This window comes from Lissotriton helveticus, chromosome 2_1 (genome assembly GCF_964261635.1).
Source record: "Lissotriton helveticus chromosome 2_1, aLisHel1.1, whole genome shotgun sequence".
Lineage (NCBI taxonomy): Eukaryota > Metazoa > Chordata > Amphibia > Caudata > Salamandridae > Lissotriton > Lissotriton helveticus.
In genome coordinates, this window is record NC_136059.1 from 791495995 (window position 1) to 791514827 (window position 18833).

The following is an 18833-nucleotide window of genomic DNA, read 5'->3' on the forward strand; positions in this document are numbered from 1 at the left end:
TAGTGAGAGACGTTGTCACCTGCTCTACCTCTGTGACTCTGGCGAACCTTTTTTTAAAGTCCACCCGTAGGAACGTGACATCCGCAGAAATGGAGCCTACCTTTGTCTGCACATTATGGAGGGCCGCCATAATGTCTTCCAGCGTTACTTTGGAAGCACCCTTCTCCTCCACTCCTTTGTCTGCTTGTCCTTTCCGTTCCAGCAATGGCGGAAAATCTTTAGTGTAGGCAAACTTGTCCAGCTTCCCCTGCTAGGTTGTGCGGGATCCCCTGCCACTCATTGCTTGCTTCGCGGCAGGACCCCTTCACCGCTGCTCTCCTGCTTAGATTATGCGATAGTTGTTGTTTGGGGGGCCACCAATTGTTACTGACGCGGAGGTCTGACACTCGTCACACAGCCGCGGTGTTGTTTAAATCTGGGACATGCTGCACACCGGTACTGCCCTGGGAGGCGTCTCAATTTAACCTCCGCCGTCTTCGCCCGCTATCTTCTCTCCACACAATCCTCGATACGTCACGCAGGTCTGCAGCCTCCAGCAGTCATACGGGTCGCACCCCCCAGGCAGAGCTCACGTGATTTATCACTGGCTTTAGGAGCCTCTCAAGCCCACCGGTAGCAACAGCACCTCGTACCTGAGTGCCCTGCACTGCCTTCGGGTACAGCTGCCCGCCTTCCAAAGACGTAGTTCTCTCAGTATGGCCACAGGCCCAGCCGGGCCAATTGCTCCAGCGTTCTTTCTAGGCACCACCAGAGGCGAGCCACTTGTGTCCCGGCGCAGTCCTCCGTAGTGCTGCCTGGTTCAGTGCGTCATGGCCTGCTCAGTTCCCTGCCCCAGCCTTTCGACCCGTCACCCGACAGGCCTCCACGCCCGATCCTTTCCGCAACCGAAGGCTCCCTGGGGGGGGGCCCCACTTCACCTCAGCTCCAGGCAAGGGCAGCGGCCGCCAGTGTCGCCGCACCTTCCGCTCGCACCTGTCTGCACCACAGATAGGCGCTGTCCCTTCCGCAGCCTTCACTACAGACCACGCTGGCCACCACTCGTGCAGGCCTCAATCTGCCACAGCCTATATCTTGCGTGGCCGACAACGGAGAGGCACCAGTGTCGGATTGATCCGTACCGCTCCTCCTCAGCTATTCAGATACAGTCTCTGGTTATAATTTTGAGAACGGATTAGTGATCGGATTTCTGGGGAGACAGCCTCACCCTCGGAGTTCCTTTAGACTGCGGCCATCTTGCACGGCTGAAAGCCACGCCCCCCATTTTCAAATTTTTATCGAAAAGCTCTATTCTTTGGAAATAAATTATGAACTGCGATTATTAGAAAGAAAAGACTCCTCATTGTTGTAAGCATTATTAGAGTGGTGAAAAACACAAACATTTCAACCATTTTAAATGTTCATACTATGGATACTCCTATCTATCATTAATATCTCTATAGTAAATGGAGCATGTTTGGAGTCTGCCAGACCTGTTGGAATGATCAAACACCATACCTTGATACAGTGTGTCAGGAATCCGGCATCAGTGCATTAACAAATTAACCCCGTCTGAGTGTGCAGGCCTGCAAACTTCTCTTGCATGGCTATCTTCTTTCTCCGGATGAAGGTCCGGGACTGCAGAGCTGCATCTCAGTCACAGCTCACCGCAGCTTCCATATTCACTCCGGCGGGAAGTGAATCACTTCTCCACGACTTGAGCATGGACACTGTTTATATAATAAAACAGCAGGCTTATCGTACTGTACCTGAGGTGCAGAACAATATCTTTAGTTAGTCTGGGGAGAAAGAGTTGTCTCCTGCGGGCTTAAATAAAACAAGGGCACTGCGTTCAAATTTGTTTAACCCTGGTGCTAATTGTGCAGACTGTAGGGCAACAGTGCCTACCTGGAATAAATATGTGTGTGTGACATATTCTCGTATTAGGGGAAAACAGAAAAAGATGCTAAGTTAACAAGCAATGGGCGCGCGGCCGTGAAACTGACATGGCCGCACGGTGCTAAAGTCAGATGGCAACTGTGCACGACGCGCACGCTTGTGCGCATGACAGCATGCTGGTGTCCGGCAAAAGTATGACTTTTAAAAGCCAGCTACTAAATGTCTCGCCAGATCAGCGTATGCGCTGGCTCTAGCGAGACCTAAAAAGGAAAGCTAAAATGGAGACTGTCATTTCTACAACACAGCATATCTAAGAAAAGAGGTGCACCTTCGTCTGCCAAATACGAGAAGACTTGGCTCTCTGGCACCTTAAAAAATGCTAAATTCTCAACTGCAACAGGAGCATACTTGGGAGAAACATTTCTTGAAGGTAGATAGACTTGCCTACAAGAGACCACTAAAAAATGTAGAATACAGCTAAACATCTGGGTGAAAAATCAACTGGGCTGGCAATTCTTAATGTCCCGTTTGGTGCTTTGAAGGGCCTTGCCACTCCTTCTTGTCTTTCTAGCACACTGCCATGCTCTCAAGAGTTCTCCAATGAATTAGCCAGCTTTTGATATCCAAAGTGAATAGCATCTAGGAGCACATCCATAGCGATTTAGCCGCTAACGAACCACCTTTATACTCTTGAACAAGGATCTGGTCTGTCCTTGCTGAGCTATCTTCATCCCCATATCAGTTGCTTCTGAAGTATATATCTAGTACCCCCAAAGACCTGTGGCCAGAACAAAACTTGGTCTGACAGCAATACAAAATATTGGCATCCTCGAGATAACCAAGTAACTGACTGGCTAACAACTTCTTTCACATCTTCCCTGGAGCGGTAAGAAGAGTAATTGGATGATAGTTGTGTGTAGGGTTCGGTCTAATTTTTTTCATAGGGGGGACACTACCCCCAACCAGATGGCTTTAAATAGATAGGACAGCACAATGAAAAAACAGGGCCAAGCATGTGCTAAGTTATATTATTTTCTTGTCAAGCTATGTTTGCAAAGTAGTAATGTTACATCTTACAACTGGAAAGAGAATAATAAAATATTATTCTTTGTTTTAAAAGCTTGTTAGGTAGGATTGTAATAATAATAATAAAGTTCTTTATTCGGCTTATTCACAAAGGAAAAACCATAAAAGAGACAGTGAATAACATGCATTACATTTTTGCATAATTAGAAGAAGCACATTTCATAAAATTTCATACAAAGAAACTAGTAAGTTAAAAAAGAATTAGTTATAAAATTTTCTACAAGGATCTGCTCGAAGTATCCTTAATAAGGGCGTTTATAGATTTTTCCTGTGTTTCATAGTACATTTTAAAAAGTTGCTCACAAAGTAACAGACGTTTTCAGTTTCCAACATTTGGAGTCTAAGAAGGGCAGGTCTACATTGTCTCAGTCCCCAGTTCCTTAATATTGGTAATAACCAAATTTTTCTATGCGGTTGGTGAAATTTGCAAAGCATAATCACATGTAGATTTGATTGTGCTGATAGTCCATCGCACGGACAGGGTGGAAGAATAGCGTTCCAACAGTTTTTCAATGGGAACGTGACCAATCTAAAAAAAGTGTTTAGCCTAAATCTTGTTATTAACATTCTCTCGTAAGTTGGTATTTGGAGTGTCAGATACGGATGAATGCCATGGGCTATTTGGACCATGTTAGCATGAACTACAGCAGTTTTTAATGAGTTCGATGCTAGTCTTAGAGTTTCCAAATGTCTTAGTGCTAGTTGTTTAAGATCTTTTTTTGGAATGTCCGTTATAGATTCTGGTTTAAGGTAATAGTTCTCAAACCCTAGATCTTTGAGGAAATTTCTTACGTAGGACAGCCACTTTACTTTAGAGGATTTGTCGAGAGCCATCGAATCAGCAATGATAGACTGGGTCAGCTTATTATTATCGGATGTCCAGATGCCTCGCCACAGCATCACAGGTTCTGTTTTAATTAGATCCTCTATATAGGGTATTCCTAATTCCAGGTGCATAGCATATGTGGAGGTGCCTTTCGGAGTAGCTAAGAGAAATCTGAGAAAGACATTTTCCGCCTTCTGTATGGAGCTAGTATCGGTATACCCCCAGACTCCCGCACCATATATGGCGGTAGCCTGGCATTTGGCATTGTAAATTTTTAATAGCTCCACCGGGGGCCTTTTTCCTAGTCTCTGAGAAAAGCTTGTTAAAGCGGCTATTGATCTCTTAAATAGATTACCCCTTGTGTCTACGGCTGGCTTCCATGTTAATTGATCATCTATCATGATGCCCAGGTAAGGGTATTGGGGGGTAACCTCAAGTTTTTGATTCTCGAGGTAAATGGCTTTTGTTCTTTTTTGCCCCCTGCCTGCTGTCATGACAAAAGTTTTCTTCACGTTCACCCTCAGATCCAGGTTACCCATGAAGGTCGTGTACCTATTCAATGAAGATTGAAGCTCGCGAGGAGTGCGCGCGAGAATGACGGCATCATCCGCGTAGAGCAGGGCGGGAATCAGGCGCTGGTTTATGCGTGGGAGGTCCTGAGCCCCCCTCAACATCTCCCCCTCCAGACCATTTGTATAGAGTGAGAAGAGGAAGGGGGCCAGGACACATCCCTGCCTGACTCCACGCCCTACGCTAAACGGGGCCGTCAACTCGCCATTTAAGCCAAATCGCACTCTGGCCGTTGCGCAAAAATATAGTTCTCGTAGGAAATCCAGAAGAGGGGGTTCTACTCCCATTTGAGCTAAGACCGTCCACAGCTTTGCATGCGAAACGCAGTCAAACGCTGCGGACAGGTCGACAAAGACCATATAGATTTTATTTGCCTTGGCCTTTGTGTATTTTCCCATTATTAGGGTGAGATTGAGGGCCTGTTCGACTGTTCCGAAACCCTCACGGATGCCGAATTGGATATTGGAAATAATGCCTCGGTCCTCGCTCCACTGCTGGAGACGCTCTAGGATGACTCTCCCCACTACTTTCCCCAGCGAGTCCAGCAGTGAGATGGGCCGATAGCACTTCACATCTTGTCGATCCCCTTTTTTAAAAATGGGGACCATTATTGATTTAGTCCAAGAACTTAGCACTCCCTCATTCACGACAGCAATGCACACTCTTGTTAGAATCGGGGCCCAGAGATCTAGGTTATTTTTAAAAAAGTCCACTGGGACCCCGTCTGGGCCTGGCGCTTTACCCAATTTGCTTTTCTGCAATGCTTCCAATAGATCAGGAATGTCAAAGAGAAGCGGGATGGGGTACTGTGCTCCTGGAGGCAATGAATCTGTAGGTGAGCTATTTTTAAAGATATTAGAGAAATGTGTGACCCATGTGTTCTCGTCTATGGCAACTTCTATTCTGGGGGTGCCAGTGTCCGAGAGATATGGGGTTCTGACTGTGCGCCAGAAATGCTCACTGTTTTTTGAGACCGCGCTCTCATGGAGGTCGTCCCAGAGTTTCTGCTTTAATTGTGCGATTCTCAGTTTTCGTTCTCCTATATATTGGCGCCTTAGGAGTTGGATTTGGGCTGCGTCTCTCGGTTTGTTATGTAGTGCTGATTTTAATTTTGTTAGAGCGGTTGTACAGTTATGGTTAAACCACCTTTTCTTTACTGAATGATTTACTTTGGGTTTTGACAGAAGTAGGTCCTTAATGAACTCCAAAATTTGTTTAAAGTTCGTTAGGACTTCCTCATGGCTAGACAAGAGATCAAGACATTTTAAGATGTTTGGATATGCCTGGATTATAAGTTTTTTTGTGATTTCAGTAGGATGTATTTTACCCCATTTGATTGAGTAACCATTCTGTTTACCAATCTCTAATTTATTTTGTGCAAGCATGTTTGCGATATCCGAGTTTAAGGTATTAGGTACAGACATGTACAGATTAATCCTTAGGGCTGAGTGGTCGCTAAGTGGGTTACCAATGACCCTGAAGTCCTTGGCTATACCCAACAGGCCGGATGATAAGAATATATAGTCGACTGTTGTGTGATAGCCTCTACCCACGTAGGTCGGACTAAGTAAGTTGGAATCTGCATTTTGACGATTAGCAATTTGCAGGTCCAGGTCCGAGAGGACAGCATTTAATAAGTTCCCCACTTTACTGTGTGTGAAGTGTACTAATGGAGCATCGTGTTCGTCCGCCATCCCGCAACAGAGTGGATTAGTCTTTAGACATGGATGGAGGTTGAAATCTCCTCCCCAAATTAAGTGGGTTGCCCTATTACCAATTCTCCATTGGTAAGATTGTTTTAAACTCTCATGTACGTGACTGAGGAGATTTATAAAATGATCTTCAAGAAGATTATTATATAGGTTGGTCAGGAAGATAGTCTCCTTGTTGGCAAAAGATAAAGAAAGGATTTGGTAATTGGAATCCTGAGAGACTATGACCACTTTTGTGAGGGTTAAGGTGTTCACTATATAAGTTACTAACCCGCCTCTGGGTCTTCCCATTGTACTACTTAGGGCTGGAATTAAATAAGTTTTGTAGCCTTGTAAGTGTAGTTCTTCTATTGACCAAGTCTCCTGGAGACAGATTATTTGGTGGGGATTTAAAAAGTTTTGGGCAGTCCCGTCCTCAATTTTGGAACGAAGAACTGCTATGTTCCAATAAAGTATGGAGGTCGGAGGAGTCACATCTTTTGGTTGTTCTACTGAGAGTACAACTTCAGAGTTCGTGGGTCCCGAGGAGATATTCAAGTTCCCCGGACTGGGGGGTGCGTACAGGTTGTTGGATATACTTTCTCTTGATGGTCAATCGACCATTTCAAGTCCACTATACCTATTTAACAGGGGGATGTTGTGCCATGGGTCCCATCGGGACTGATCTCTGATCACCGGCCTTTGTGTGTAAGTTCTCCTATCTTCCCACCCTCCCCCCCTGATAACGTGGTCCCACTGTGTGCCAGGAGTAATCTGGATCATAGAATCTAGGGGGGCCATGATATCTGGGGTTCGCTAAATCACTCTGTCTGGGGGGTGGGACTGCCCAGGGGGGCTCTTGTTCCTGTAGTCCGTTTATTTGCCTGAAAGGGTAGAAAAAAGAAAGTGATTTAATCTTGATACCTCCATTTGAGGTGATATCTTCCCATGAACAGATGTAGTCTGCTATTCGTGGGTCCTCGAAGGTAATCGCTATGCAGTCCCCAGGAATTGTTTTTCCAGTATTGCCCACCCATGGAACCCTGGCAACAGATCTAATCCTACCCTGCCAAGCTGACGGGATCGGGCGATTAGTCTGCAGCCAGTGCTGTGCCTTATTTTTTAGAGACCAGCCAGGTTCCGAGTTGTGGTCCGTTAGCTCAGGGACACCGGCCATAACCACCACATACGGTGAGGCCTCAGGTGGAAAATCTGCTGGAAGTCTTGGCTGGCCTAAATTTTTGGCGGTGTTTCTCCTGGGCCTGACGGACGGGGGGTTTGAAGCTGGAATCTGAGGAAGCGGCGTTTTGATGGATGATTTATTTATGGCTTTATTGGCAGTTTTATTAGTGATTTTATTAGATGCCTCTGTATTCGAAGCCGGTATAATTGGCGTTCCTGGGGAAATCAATAAGGTAGTATTTGTTGGATTATTGGGAATAGTCGGGGTGGTTATTGTGTGTGTTGGTTTAGCTGGCTTCGGGATATTGATAATAGTGGGGGCACTGGGAATTGTTATTTGAAGAGTCTTCTGTTGGGGATTAGACAAATTTGGATTTACATTTGTTGTTTTTGTGGAAAGTGATTTTTTAATATTGTTTCCCCCTTCTTTATGTGAGTCTGAAAGATGGTTAGGTTGTTGAGTTTTTACAAATTTTAGAATCTGTGACTCCAAGTTCGCTAGTCGTTGTTCTAGGGGTTGCAATGATTGTTTAAATATATTAGCCATCTTGGTTAATAATGAATCGGGAACCTCCATATCGCGCAAGCCCTTATGGGATTGCGTGATAGTTGGGGGATCCAGAACTACCGGGATAAGTATTTCATTCTCTGAATGATGTACTAAGACTGGGGCTTCTAATTGTTCTGCTCCATCCGGTCTTTCTTCTAGGGCGCTAGGTAAATGGGTCGGGTTGTTTAGTGTTGGGGGATTAGGGGCCACCCTTTTCTTACTTATCGCTCCCTCCCTCCTTCCCCTTTCTATCATTTTTTCTATGGAGGTGATGTGTGGGGCGGTTAGCGGGACTAGATCCGGTGTTTTTTCAAGGTCAGAACTGAGCTGTGATTCAGTAAGTTGGGACACTGATAGGTCAATTGTATTAGGTAAACTGCGTCTCTCTCGTATCGGGTTAACCACAGCATTTGTGACTCCTGTAGCTGGTGATCTGGCATCCGCCAAATTCCCCAATGAGGATCTTTTGGCGAAAGCCAGGTCCAAGGAGACCCTTTCTTCAATTAGTGATATGCTTTGGTCTATGAACGTATTCGCCTTCGTAATGAAGTCGTCCATAGGACCAAGCAATTTGCCCATGCTACCCGGGGCTTTGATTTTGGTTCCTCTAGTGACAACCATTTTTGTTGGGCTATGATGCTGGTACTAATAGTAAAGAGGGTGATACAGCCAAATGAAGATGAACGAATAGTGGCCCAGTCCAGTCTCTTACAGTCTCGAACGGCCTCAAACGGCCCGCTCTTTGCCCGGTCTTCGCCCCGGGCTCCGACCCGCGCGCGTCCCGCGGTGCGCGTTGCTGGGCTTGTTTAAATTCAATTTAGCAGAGGGGAGGCGTGTCACTCGGAGGGGGCGCGGCTCACGCGGGAAGAGGACCCAGCTGTTGTTGGTGAATGCTGGTCCTCGCAGTCCCGGGGCCAGCGCCTCTCGCCTCCTCTGCGGCCACGGAGTTGGTCCTTTCCTCAGTCTGTAAGCAGTGGCAGTTTGGACAGTCTTCAAAGCTACTCCTGTAGCAAAGGGCGATAAGGCAAAGGCAGAAATCCTCTAGGCGAGCGGCTCCCGCGCAGCGGGGGCCGCGAGAGGTTATGAGCACACAGGTGAGGGCGTGTCACTCGGAGGGGGCGCGGCTCACGCGGGAAGAGGACCCAGCTGTTGTTGGTGAATGCTGGTCCTCGCAGTCCCGGGGCCAGCGCCTCTGGCCTCCTCTGCGGCCACGGAGTTGGTCCTTTCCTCAGTCTGTAAGCAGTGGCAGTTTGGACAGTCTTCAAAGCTACTCCTGTAGCAAAGGGCGATAAGGCAAAGGCAGAAATCCTCTAGGCGAGCGCTAGGATTGTATTTTGCATACATTTAGCATATCACAGTCCCTGTGCCCACCAGCACATTGATTTGAAACAGAGATATATGTTTATCAAATAATGGCGGCCTATGCAGTATTTGTTGCTTTTGCAACTCATCAAAGCCCTAAAATGAAGCAATAACTGACACTCCTTTACATGCATTTGGCAGAATTACATCTTTATTTAGCATCCTTCTTATGGCGTAACTTAAGCTTTTATTGTATTTTATTTTAGGATCAAATTTAAGCCACTGTGGATTCCGTGGCTCATCTTATCTTGGAGTACCATTCAATCCATCTAAAGTAAGTAATGTTCATGTATCTTTACAAAATATTAAAGATGCAAAGCATCATCAGATATTTATTGTGCATTATTTTGATTAACTATTGTATTTTATAACGAGGTAAAATTTTCAAATGATGTGAATCATGCAAATGTTATAGAGCTTAAATGTTATGACTTAATATAGCATTCTTTTGTGCGTTTTGTGTAACAAAACATTATATGAGGTGGAGAAGCTGAATGTAGGAGAGTGAAATATGCTTGAGACCAGGATGGGGAACATAAGCTGGCAAAAGACTAACAAAGTGGGTGGTGGTCGGTTGTACGGCAAGAGTGAGTGTGTTGTCCATAAAATATATGATAGTTATATGATTATCTAAAAGTTGGGAGAACACAATCCCACTATAGTAAATATTTTTTTAATGCACTGGTTAATTTTTCAAATACAAGACTAGTTTACAGTGTCATGGTTTTTGTGAAGTATGTATGTTCACCTCTGCTGAAAATGGTGGAATCATTTTCCCATAGGTAATAAAAAGTGCATATTTTCTCCGTGTTGTTCCAGAAACCAAGTGTAGCACATCCTTACGACAGCGGGCACATAGCAATGACCTACACTGCAATATCATCATTGGTTATTCTTGGAGATGATTTAAGTCGAGTAAATAAAGAAGCGTGTTTGGCAGGAGTGCGAGCTCTGCAACTGGAAGATGGAAGGTACATACACACTACACTGCCTTTAAAACACTTACCCAACAGTGTATTTTGCATACATTATTCCATTTTCTAAACTGTAGGCACAAGTTAAAAAAATCTAATTAATTTGCTCCCTTATATTTTCTATTTTTCAATTGGGTTATGTTTTTGTTTAGTTCCCCAAGCACCTGCGCTGTAACAGTGGTCAATTTTAATATTTAACAAAATACTCTTAACCTCTTAATTAAAAGACAAATCAGAAGAGTGTTTACCCTCTTGATTTTCTTGATCTTAACATCCAACCCTGCTGATGCAGCTCCTCGCTGCATGCTTACCCCACCCTCCCCATTCTATCCTCTTGACCTACATTTCACCCACCCTGTCACCCACTGGCCTTCCTTCCTTTCTTGCTGTTACTTCCATTTTGCGCCATCCATCCACTTTCGTGATAGCCCTCTCTCCCACTATTTTAGTCATCTGTTTGTTATAGCTATGTTTCCTCTAATATAAGTGCACTGTCCTACGTACCTCGGTTGTTAGGACCTTCTCAGTGACCTCCACATATAGTAAGATAAGGTGCACCAGTTGATGCTCCAAGCCCATCACTAACTTGCCAGACTTAGTCCGTTGACCCTTAAGAGACTATACCCTTGCAGCTGCACCTGTAATCGTTTGTGCGCCCGCAGACCCTAACCCTTAAAACCACAGTACATCCGTAAATGCCAGTAAAAATTATTGTATGCAATTATACAAAGACGGGCTTTCTGGTTTAGTAACAGGGCGTTCACCATACATTAAACAGTACGGATATCCATATTTCAGTATGAAAAACCTACCAAGATATTAGGGCAAATATGCACAGATTTTGGCTTTCACTATTAAAAAGCCATACATATGGTTTTTGTATTGTATTGTATTGTAATTGTTATGTGTAGAGCGCATTATCACCTACAGGTCTCTAAGCGCTATGAGAGAGAGCACCTATCCAGGCAAGTGGGGAGATGTCAGCTGTTAGATGATGCCCCAGGCTTCCGAAAAAAGAACTGTCATCAACTTCTTCCTAAATGGGAGGAGGGCCTGTTCCTTATGTACATTCTCCGGCAGGTTGTTCCAGATTTGGGGGATGGATGTTGAGAAGGCTCTTCCTCCAATGGAAGACAGGCTGGAGCGGGGGCAGACCAGTAGGTTGGCCTCCGCAGACCGAATGACCCTACTAGGAATGTTGTTGGCTAAGCGGTCTTTGATATATTTCGGGGCTTGGCCATAGATGGCTTTGTGTGCAATGTAGAGGCCTTTAAACTTAGTTCTCTGCCTGACCGGAAGCCAGTGCAGCTGACGTAGCAGAGGGGTAGCGTGGGCTCGTCTGGGCACTCTGAAGATTAATTTAGCGTCATCATTCATAATAACCTGTAATCTGGCCAACAGTTGTCGCAGGAAACCGATATGCTGGGAGTTGCCATAATCCAATCGCGACAGTATCATTGCTGATACCGCCAGTCTGAGTGTAGCGAAGGTGAGAAGAGGGGCAAGTTTCCGCAGCTGTCTCAGTAAGCCGACACATGTTCCCACTACTGCCGACACCTGTTGGATCATGGAAAGCTTGGCATCAATTTTGATACCCAAACTTTTTACGGCCAAGGCCGGCTCCGGATAGGTGCCGAGCTCTTGTGGCCAAAAAAGAGCGTTCCAGGGATTGGAGTCTGTGGTGACAGCCAGTACCTCAGTCTTATCTGGATTAATTTTAAGGGAATTGGCTCTCATCCAGTTGACAGTAAATTTTTAAATGTTTTGAATACGTGAGTGGGCTGTCAGGGAGCTGTCTATCTGGATGATAATTTGAGTGTCGTTGGCATAGTTATAGATCTGGCACTCATATGGTTCAGTGCGGCTATCAGGCGCTAAAGATAGGCGTTAAAAAGGAGGGGCGACCGCGCCGAGCCCTGTGGTACCCCGCACAAAAGTATGCCTAGGTCGGACACATGATCAGATAGTTGAACTCTCTGGGAACGGAATCTAAGAAAAGATGTAAGCCACTATATATGCTCTGTATGAATCGGCAATAACCTGAGGCTACATCGCTCGCCCACCACCCTGTCTGCCTTTGCTAACGGCAGCCTTACGGATTCAGACCCGTGCTCACCTCCACTACTTGATCATCCACTGTCTCAGGGGCACCGCCTCCTGCACCGACCCACCATGCGGTGCGAGACCTCACCAGCTGGCCCTCGTAACTCAAGGTCAGAGCTCCTGGTCAGTTTGTCCTGCGCCCTGGATGGGATGCCCCCATGAGTCCCACTGTGTTGGCTCGAGTTGTCCCTGCGAAGCCTGCCGACATCTTCACCCAGGCACCGCCATAGTGGCTGCAGGTGCCGGTAAGTCCGGACACGCGTGATCCTGAATCTTTGTTGGTTGCTGCCCGGCAACCGCTAAAGCTTTTTCGGTAGGGTGCGACGTTTGACCATGGCTCGCTGCACAGCACACTGTCCCTTCTGCCCATTCAGTATCATCTCCAGGGCGAATGTTGTTCTGTTCTTCTGCGCTGGCATCCCCAGCGGTGGCGATATCAATTTCTTCTGGCAACAAACCTGGGGACTGCTTGTCCTGCTCCCTTTGAAGGCTGCTCTCGTGAACACACCCTTCTTCCTTAATTGGGTCCTTTGAACTCAAACTGCCCTAACCGTTTGCTGACCCTTTTCCTTTTTGGAGCACTCTCATGCCCTACTGCTACCGTGCCCTGTGCCTGCTGCCCACGGGGAGTTAGGCCCCTTCCCTCTAGGGTCGGCTGTGCCTCCCCGTAGGCGGTAAGTTTAGTTAATCATAGGCACTAACTGGCATTTTCCCGAACTTGATGGACACCCCAAAATGAAACCAGGGATGGTCAGTGTGGCTAAGTTACTTTATCTGTTTAGTTAACGGCATAAAAATTCCGCAGAATGTGACAGTTTATCACCTCCATTTTTAGGGATGATAGCGGGCTAAGAAGTTTTTCTTTTTTTAAGACATATTAGATGCATGATATGCTATTCGTTTCATCTAATATTCTCATGAAAAACAGTTCTTCGCGTTTGGACAGCTTAATCTACTGCTAATGAGATTTCCACTTCTAAAAAAACTCTTGAGAGACTTTTATTGTTAGGGCTTTTTTGTAGATGTGTCTATAATATTCAGCTGTGGTAGGGTATTTGGGCACATTGTTAGTCATGCTTTTTGTAATTGGATTAAAAGTGCTGTTTTCTCACTGACACTTTACGTCTGTTTTTCCTGTTTGGATGATCTCTTTAATAGATTATTCTGTTCGTCACAACCTTTTTTTACTCCAGTTCGGATCGCGTTTCTTTCAATATGAGTTTAGTCCTTATGATCCTATTCCCCCGAATGCTTCAAATGAGTCCTTTTGTAGATAAGTCTGTGGTTTTCTCCATGTTTTTGGGTTGTTTTTTCCAAAGGATGCACGATAGTTTTATGGGTGAGTCCTGGTCTACCACAGTTAGCTCTTCCAGATATCTACTACCACCGTGAATCAACTGGAATCCAATTTAGTGTATATTTGCTCTTATTCTAGGTGTAGGGTTTGAGCTGTTCGGGTGACTGAACGCCTGTAGTCTGAGTTCTCTTCTTTGTGCTTGGGCCTCCCGATGGCCTGTGGATAACGCTGGTGCGGCGGTGGGTGTTGCACTGTCACTTTATATTGCGTTGTATGGATGCGGTGCTGTAAATTGAAAATATTGGCTTCAGGGCATTAAACGATAGCACTGGCACTGCCCTATTTATGTTGAAGGATGTTTTGCTACCCAGACTTAGCGCGCTTTTGTAGTAGATCAGCTTCTTTACCACGCACAGCCCGGAAGTTGGGCAAGCACCTAGTGTACATGCCAACAAAGGGAAGGGCGTGGCTGCCATTCAGGGTTTATCTGTATCCGCTTCCTGGTTCTCGTCACCGGTAATGAGTAACAATTGTTCTGATCAGCATTTGAGTAATGAAGGTTACCTGTACTCTGCAGGGACTTTGCAGCTTACTGTGACCTTCACCCTTTAAATGTTACTGCCTTCGCGTCCGAGATCAACACACATTTATTTTTCAAAACCTTTTCCATTCGTTATATCTTTCCATTTGGCAGTTTGTTCCCGTATCCTCCCCTGCATTAGAGCTCAAAGTCTGATATTCAAACCTTTGATCGCGTAAGTGCATGCTGAGTATCCTGCCTGCCATTAATGAGTTGTGTGGAGCCACGTCCAACCCAAACAGCCTCATGAAAGCCCTTAATGATGACAAATGCGCATTGGAGCTGGGCCTTTCCACGCGTCTCCCGAGATCACGTTGTGTCATCATTTCGCTGAAGCTTTTTTATTCAGCTAATCGCTGAAAGCACAGATTCGTTTTTATGTTTTTACTAAACGGGTTTAGCAGGATCTCGTATTGTGTGGGACTAATAATCCAGACCGAGTGTTGGTTGTCACTCAATGTTTTCTGACGAAAAGGACTAGTGTAGGAACTCGTGTGCGGTCCATGGGCGTCCGCAGGGGGGGGGCAAGGAGGGGCGCTCCCCCCCCCCCCTGGAACGCCTTTCCTTGCCCCCCTGCGCACGCCCATGTGCACAAATCCTTATGGCTAAGTTCACCTGAACACTATTGTTACTGGATCAAAGACATTGCACGGCTCTGTATTTTTGATTGCCTATTGTTTATTGTTGTTATACTCTTACCTGATTGCTTTCTTACCTTGCAACTCACTTACTACCGACTATTATATTGTTTTTAAGAGTGTGTATAATCACCCCCCCCCCTTGTTGCCCCTAACCTCTGTTACTGTAAAGCGCTCTGATATCTGCAAAGATCTTGTTCGCGCTATATAAAACTTTGAATAAATAAATAAATAAATGCATCCCGGAGGGAGGCCTGACACCACCTTTTGTCCCTAATTTTCGGCATTGCAGGGAACAGAGCTATTCCCTGCAAAAGGCCTCACACTCCTCTGAGCACAAGAGCAGCCCCACCCCGCCCATTATCATTCTGTGTGGGGCTGTTGATTGCCACATACAGAATGACAATGGGTCAGTCTGGGCTGGCACAGCATGTGGTGGCCTCCTCCAGCCTCAGTCCAGGGCAGGGCATTCGATCACACAGAAGTGCAAATACGCCCATGCTGCTGCTAGGTGAGAATCCAGTTAACCAAGGGAAGGTGGTGAAAGAAGTTGAGAGGAAGATTATAGTTTAGCAGCCATGGTTGCTGCTTTTTTAGGGCTCGGACTCCTTCCCAGTGAAACTGGGAGGAGTTAGAGAACTAATGTTAAAGGAGAAAAAAAAGAAGAAGTATCTCTTAGGGCCTTGGAGAGAGAAATTCCACACATTCCTTAGCGTTTTCTGGCATCTGGTCAGTGATTCGTCTTCCCTGTGCTGTGTATGTAGTAGCCTTGAAGTGATAGGCTGTAAGTAATGTACGCGTGCCCGATGTGGCATTTTGTGTGCGAGAACGTGCATGGCAGAGTGATTAATCTTAATTACGAGCTGTCAGAGTGCCCGTGTAATGCAAGCCAGATGATGCAAACGCGTTCACAGCGGTGAACGCGTTCAATGTTAAATGACGAGAGGCAGCAGGCGAGGCTCACAGAAGATGACTCATACATGCTCGTCTTGTTTATTTGAGTTCTTGGGGGAAAAAACATGACGCAGGACAAAGCTGTTTCAAGGTCGGACCTAAAAATGAAAACTCTAGTTGTAATATCTTTATGCCACTAGGTGGAACTATTGACTTTACAAATTGCACGTTCTGAGTTTGGCACGCTGGGGCAGTCTTCCTCAAACGGCTTTTGACCGTATGCCCAGATCATTTGGCATTTTCGGCGAGATAATAAGAAGCAGCTTTTAACATGCAGAGGCGTTGACTAAGTAAACCAACTGAGAAAAAACATAGCTATAGAGTTTATACGAGCTTTGTCCCTTAATTAAAGATATTCGCATGATATCTCTATATTAACAAAAGCCACCTTTCGATGAAATGCCAAAATCGAAAACAATCATGCAGACTGGTAGGACTTTCATTACGACGATAGGCCGACGCCTACATCGAATAAGTACGTCACAGTATCTCTGTCCAAAAGTACAAGTCACCTAAAAATGGTATATCGGTTTAAGAAAAAACAAATCGTAACCATGTTTCAATGTGGGTCCAATATAATGTGCTAAAAAAGGAATGTCTGATTGACAACACCTGGAAGCGTAAAGCATAAGAGCGAAATCGTAAATTAACTATACTCTTAGCCGGACTTGCAAAGATTGTGCAGGTGCGGGCTCCTCGTTGATAGTACTCACGGATTACTCCTGATGCGCAAACCAGGAGTACTACAAGAGTAAATCTGAGCTAATCCAAGGTCTAAAGACTCTCCTCCTCACAGTGCTCACCATTAAAGATGAATGTCACCTCCTACGCGGAGACGCCTGCCTGCTCCTGACCCTATATATCTTTTTGAAGGAGAACCTCGGGGATAACTTCTTCCTCAAGTTTATGGGAACTAATGCCTATGCATACCCATATGTCTTGTATAGATCAAACAGGAATTGTGCTTGTATTACGTAGTGGATTTCGGAGGTCGGCAATGAAAGGACTGTAATCGGGAAAACGTATAGGGTCACTCCTCACCCATTCATATTCTGTGTCACTGTCTTTACTAGCTGAAGAGATGCCCAAGCAAGCCAGGATTACAAAGTCTTAGAGTACATACGCCTAAACAGACCAACAACAACTTCAGTCATGGCCCTAGTCAGCAGTCACAGGCTCAGGGTCTCCCTGGGACCGCAAATCTAGGGCGCTCAGGCGAATCCTGATGCTGCTCTCATGTATGTATGAATGAGAGCCTCTGCCTGCAGCAATGAAGAAACAAAACAAAAAAGCAGCATTTCAGCAGGCAGTACTACTACCTACTACTACTACTACAGAGTAGTGAGTGCAGAGTAGTGAGTGCAGAGTAGTGAGTGCAGAGTAGTGAGTGCAGAGTAGTGAGTGCAGAGTAGTGAGTGCAGAGTAGTGAGTGCAGAGTAGTGAGTGCAGAGTAGTGAGTGCAGAGTAGTGAGTGCAGAGTAGTGAGTGCAGAGTAGTGAGTGCAGAGTAGTGAGTGCAGAGTAGTGAGTGCAGAGTAGTGAGTGCAGAGTAGTGAGTGCAGAGTGTGAGTGCAGAGTGTGAGTGCAGAGTGTGAGTGCAGAGAGTGTGTAGAGTAGTGAGTGCAGAAGAGTGAGTGCGCAGAGTAGTGAGTGCGCAGAGTAGTGAGTGCGCAGAGTAGTGAGTGCGCAGAGTAGTGAGTGCAGAGTAGTGAGTGCAGAGTAGTGAGTGCAGAGTAGTGAGTGCAGAGTAGTGAGTAATGAGTGCAGAGTAGTGTGCGCAGAGTAGTGAGTAGTGAGTGCAGAGTAGTGTGCGCAGAGTAGTGAGTGCGCAGAGTAGTGAGTGCGCAGAGTAGTGAGTGCAGAGTAGTGAGTGCAGAGTAGTGAGTAGTGAGTGCAGAGTAGTGAGTGCAGAGTAGTGAGTAGTGAGTAGTGAGTAGTGAGTGCAGAGTAGTGAGTGCAGAGTAGTGAGTGCAGAGTAGTGAGTGCAGAGTAGTGAGTGCAGAGTAGTGAGTGCAGAATGCAGAGTAGTGAGTGCAGAGTAGTGAGTAGTGAGTGCAGAGTAGTGAGTAGTGAGTGCAGAGTAGTGAGTAGTGAGTGCAGAGTAGTGAGTAGTGAGTAGTGAGTGGAGAGTAGTGAGTGGAGAGTAGTGAGTGGAGAGTAGTGAGTAGAGTAGTGAGTAGTGAGTAGAGAGTAGTGAGTAGTGAGGAGTAGAGTAGTGAGTAGTGAGTAGTGAGTAGAGTAGTGAGTGCAGAGTAGTGAGTAGAGTAGTGAGTAGTGAGTAGTGAGTAGTGAGTGCAGAGTAGTGAGTGCAGAGTAGTGAGTGCAGAGTAGTGAGTGCAGAGTAGTGAGTGCAGAATGCAGAGTAGTGAGTGCAGAGTAGTGAGTAGTGAGTGCAGAGTAGTGAGTAGTGAGTGCAGAGTAGTGAGTAGTGAGTGGAGAGTAGTGAGTGGAGAGTAGTGAGTGGAGAGTAGTGAGTAGAGTAGTGAGTAGTGAGTAGAGAGTAGTGAGTAGTGAGGAGTAGAGTAGTGAGTAGTGAGTAGTGAGTAGAGTAGTGAGTGCAGAGTAGTGAGTAGAGTAGTGAGTAGTGAGTAGAGTAGTGAGTAAAGTAGTGAGTGCAGAGTAGTGAGTAGTGAGTGGCGAGTAGTGAGTAGTGAGTAGAGTAGTGAGTAGAGTAGTGAGTGCAGAGTAGTGAGTAGAGAGTAGTGAGTAGTGAGTAGTGAGGAGTAGAGTAGTGAGTAGTGAGTGTCGAGTAGTGAGTAGTGAGTGCAGAGTAGTGAGTAGAGTAGTGAGTAGTGAGTAGAGTAGTGAGTAAAGTAGTGAGTGCAGAGTAGTGAGTAGTGAGTAGAGTAGTGAGTAAAGTAGTGAGTGCAGAGTAGTGTAGTGAGTAGAGTAGTGAGTAGAGTAGTGAGTAGAGTAGTGAGTAGAGTAGTGAGTAGAGTAGTGAGTAGAGTAGTGAGTAGAGTAGTGAGTAGTGAGTGCAGAGTAGTGAGTAGTGAGTGGCGAGTAGTGAGTAGTGAGTAGAGTAGTGAGTAGAGTAGTGAGTAGTGAGTAGAGTAGTGAGGTGAGTAGTGAGTAGTGAGTGCAGCGTAGTGAGTAGAGTAGTCAGTAGTGAGTAGAGTAGTGAGTAGAGTAGTGGGGTGAGTAGA

At 45.8% G+C, this 18833-nt stretch overlaps 1 protein-coding gene across 2 annotated transcripts in view; it reads left to right on the forward strand.

Annotated features, from left to right (window-relative positions):
• PGGT1B (protein geranylgeranyltransferase type I subunit beta) overlaps positions 1-18833 on the forward strand; it is a 315684-nt gene that overhangs the window by 116091 nt on the left and 180760 nt on the right. For both annotated transcript variants that reach the window (XM_078675523.1, XM_078675524.1), the window contains exons 4-5: positions 9349-9416; positions 9962-10113. In XM_078675523.1, the coding sequence (XP_078531649.1) occupies positions 9349-9416; positions 9962-10113 (220 nt within the window). The remainder of the gene's footprint in view (positions 1-9348; positions 9417-9961; positions 10114-18833) is intronic.